Consider the following 3475-nt stretch of genomic DNA (forward strand, 5'->3'; position numbering starts at 1 on the left):
CGAAGTGCAGGACCTGGCATTTGGCCTTATTCGAACTCATATGATTGGCCGTGGCCCAACAATCCCGCCTATCTAGATCCCTCTGTAGAGCATTCATTCATCCCATAAGGGTGACCAGCCTCCCCACTAGGTACCCAAAGGTTGGTGGTGTAAATATTCCCCCCGGGCTTTAACTTCAATCCAGAGACCCAGGAGCAGACAGGCCTGGCTCTTCTCTGGCAGCACTGCTGGAGAAGCACATGGTGATTTGTGTTTCCAAGGGGGTAATAACAAGAATCAGCATCATTTTGTTCACTTTCTCCATGAGAAACAGAAGTTAGCAGAGGTAGGATGTAATTCCACTTAAATTAGTATAAATAAAACTGTCGGGATTTTCAGCAGGGCTTGGCAATGCAATAGGAGGGACACGGATTTGTATCTCATTTATGCAGGATTTTACCCTTTCACTTGATTTCAGGATGCAGTTTCAGCTACAGGGAACTGCTCCAAGACTTTGAAAACCCAAGTGAAAATGCCTCTTTTTCATCACGATTACAAACCCCAAAACTCACTAGATTAAAATGAGTGCTTTCTTCTTGCAGATCTGCCACTCAGAGAAATAAGAAATGGCATCAACAGCACACTTCTCGGAGGAGGAGATCGCAGAGCTACGGGAGGCTTTTAGCAAAGTTGGTGCGTACAGCAAAAGGGGAAAAACCCTGCAGAAGTGTGAAACCATAGCAAGCTTTTTTCTTATGTTCTGATCCGCCGTGAGGAAATGGAGCTTGCTCTGGTGCTGACGGAAACCACAGAAAGTCCTTTTCTGTCACTGCAGCTCTCCTAGATGAAACCATGTCAGCATGCTGCGGAGCAATGGCTTTTACTGGAGGGAGATGGCAGGGCAACGAGCACCAGAGTTTATGAAATAGCCTCCAAAACCATGTTAGAAATACTCTCCAGTGTTTTCCTAAGAATATTGCTTATTGCTGACAAATTATTTGGAAGTCAAAGAGTTTTTAGTTTAATTGAGTACTCCCTCTGAGGAGGAAGAGTCTGGAAAGGACAAATGTGCAAATGGCTACAAAATCTGTAATTCTTTTCCTATGACCTTTCAAGCCCCATGTATTTTTCAAGTGTGTTTCCTTTCCAAGCCTTTAAAGGTCTCATCTGAATTGTCTCCTTTAAAGGCACACAGATCCATCACTGTCTATCCAAATTCTAAGAAAAGGACCTTGTGCTTCTCACAGCTCACTTAACTTTTATTAGCAGATGTGTCATTCTCACTGGATTATGTGGTAAACAGTTGCCCTTGCTGCTTCAGGTGATAGCTGTTTTATTCCTGAGCACACAGTGGTCCAGGCTAGCAATCTTAAACATCTGGTCACTGTATGTGTTCTGTACACCCGATGCACCAACAAGGCAAATGCTGGAAGGAAGCTCTCATTCCTCTGTCAGACATTTCCCTTTCCGATTCCAGATCCTTTTGTTCCATGACTTCAGAAATGGATAGGATGCTCTTTGAAATCTACATTAATCTGTGCTATTGATGCTGAGAGGCGTTGCAGCATGTAACAACCAACTCACATAGCACCTTCCCGCACAGGAAATCAGCACACACTTCTTTGAAATCACCTCAGCCTCTGGGCTGGAGAAAAAGAGCCTGTAGAACAAGAAACACACAGATATATAAAACCCAAATATAAATACATAACCATATATAGCTATGTTCATAACCATAGTGTTTTAACAGAAACTCTCCATGTGATAGCTTCATTTTCCTTTTTTTAATCTGTGGAGATCTTCACAAACTGGTGAAGAAAGGACTATTTAACCTCTATTGGTGACCTTCTCACAAAATCCTACCCTGGATCTTGCAACAGTCTCAGCAGGACTATCCAGGTTAGCATCATTGCAGAGAAACAGCCAAGTTTTTATTTTAAGGATGACCATATGCAGTCCCAAGCCTCTAAACTCATGACTTCTCATGATACTAGGTGCAGAAAATAGGCCAAAATTACAAGTTATATCTCTGAATATATACATGTGCGAGGTGTAGCTCTGTATTGTGTCAACTCCATTTTCTTCAGCTTTCTGTAGACAGGATACTCTCTCTATAAATCATATGCTTATCTACATGTAAACCTTGGAAAGTCAATTATATCCATCTAAACCTTGCTTTGTTAAGATATTATTATATGTTTAAAACACATAAATTCATCACTGTGAGTCTTTGTTTGTTAAATGGTTGGCATTTTTTCTCAGGTTGAATGATACCACAGTGGTTAAAATATTTGATTTCAGAATAACAAATCTTTATGTATATAATGTGCCCTGCCCAGGTAAAATAAAAACAACAGCCTTTGTGTGCATAAAGTTTCATTGGACTGATGTAGAATTTAAATGTTTGCCTTAATCTTTGCAGATATCAGTGGGAACGGCTTCATCCACACCAATGATTTAACAGACGTGTTGAAGGCAGCCAATCTCCCTCTCCCAGGGTATAAAGTCAGAGAACTCATTCAGAGTTTGACAACCACGGGGGATGGCAGGATCAGTTTTGATGAATTTATTTCAGTAAGTAAGACGTTATTTATTTCAGTAAGTCAAATGCCAGGTGAGATATTCAAGGTGGTCTCCAGGGCACAACAGAGGCACAAGCACAGGGTCTCATGGGCACCTTGTTAATCCCAGGAGATCCCTTGCTGGAAAAGGTGAGAGCAGTAGGTAACCAAACCAAAGATCCTGCAGTTAACTGGGACAAGTTACGTGAATGCGGCTGCATATGGAAAAGACTTCACGCCTTTCAGGTTGGTTGATGCGGTGGGATAAAGTTTTTCAGTTATAAGTTGCAAAAAGATTATGTTCTGGCTAGATGGTTACAAAAACATTCAGCAGATTGAAACTGAAAACTTTATGGGGCGTTTTTACTATTAAGAAAGTTTCTTCTTTTTCTGGTCTGAATTTGGACAAAAGCAAATCTTAAAATATTGGAATTTCCCTTAGGATGGAGAAACAGATTTTTACTAGCCTTTTCTTCAAATCAGAACTGTTAAATGCCCTCCTCTTGGATATTTTAGCTCCACAGTTTCATACCATATATATATCTGTTACTCAGCTGATCTTTGTTCACTGCTTAGAAAAAAAAGCTGTGTATGATCCTGTTCTACTACAGCAGATACATAGATTTTACACAGAAACCCAGTGAATAATATGCAAGCTGTGCTTCTCTATATATGAAGCAACGAGGACACATCTCCTGGTACAGGAGCTCATGTTTTAGCTTGGTTTAATTCTCCCTAATTTTAAAATTATTTCTTGTTCTTGAAAGATTTTCCAAAACCTGAAGAGCGATGATGTTGCTAAGTCATTCCGAAAACAAATCAACAAAAAGGAGGGGATCTGTGCTATTGGTGGGATGTCTGAGCAGTCCAGTGCTGGTACACAACACTCCTATTCAGGTAGGTAGAACTGTCCTACACTGATGGCAGCTAGGAAA

General features: G+C 40.7%; 1 protein-coding gene across 1 annotated transcript in view; it reads left to right on the forward strand.

Moving 5' to 3' along the window:
• The first annotated feature begins 605 nt into the window (after positions 1–605).
• The window catches only part of LCP1 (lymphocyte cytosolic protein 1 (L-plastin)), a 23011-nt gene continuing 20141 nt past the window's right edge, over positions 606–3475 (forward strand). Inside the window, exons 1-3 of the mRNA XM_009864598.1 lie at positions 606–672; positions 2402–2553; positions 3308–3437. Of these exons, the coding sequence (XP_009862900.1) occupies positions 606–672; positions 2402–2553; positions 3308–3437 (349 nt within the window). The remainder of the gene's footprint in view (positions 673–2401; positions 2554–3307; positions 3438–3475) is intronic.

Source organism: Apaloderma vittatum, unplaced genomic scaffold (assembly GCF_000703405.1).
Source record: "Apaloderma vittatum isolate BGI_N311 unplaced genomic scaffold, ASM70340v1 scaffold19942, whole genome shotgun sequence".
NCBI lineage: Eukaryota > Metazoa > Chordata > Aves > Trogoniformes > Trogonidae > Apaloderma > Apaloderma vittatum.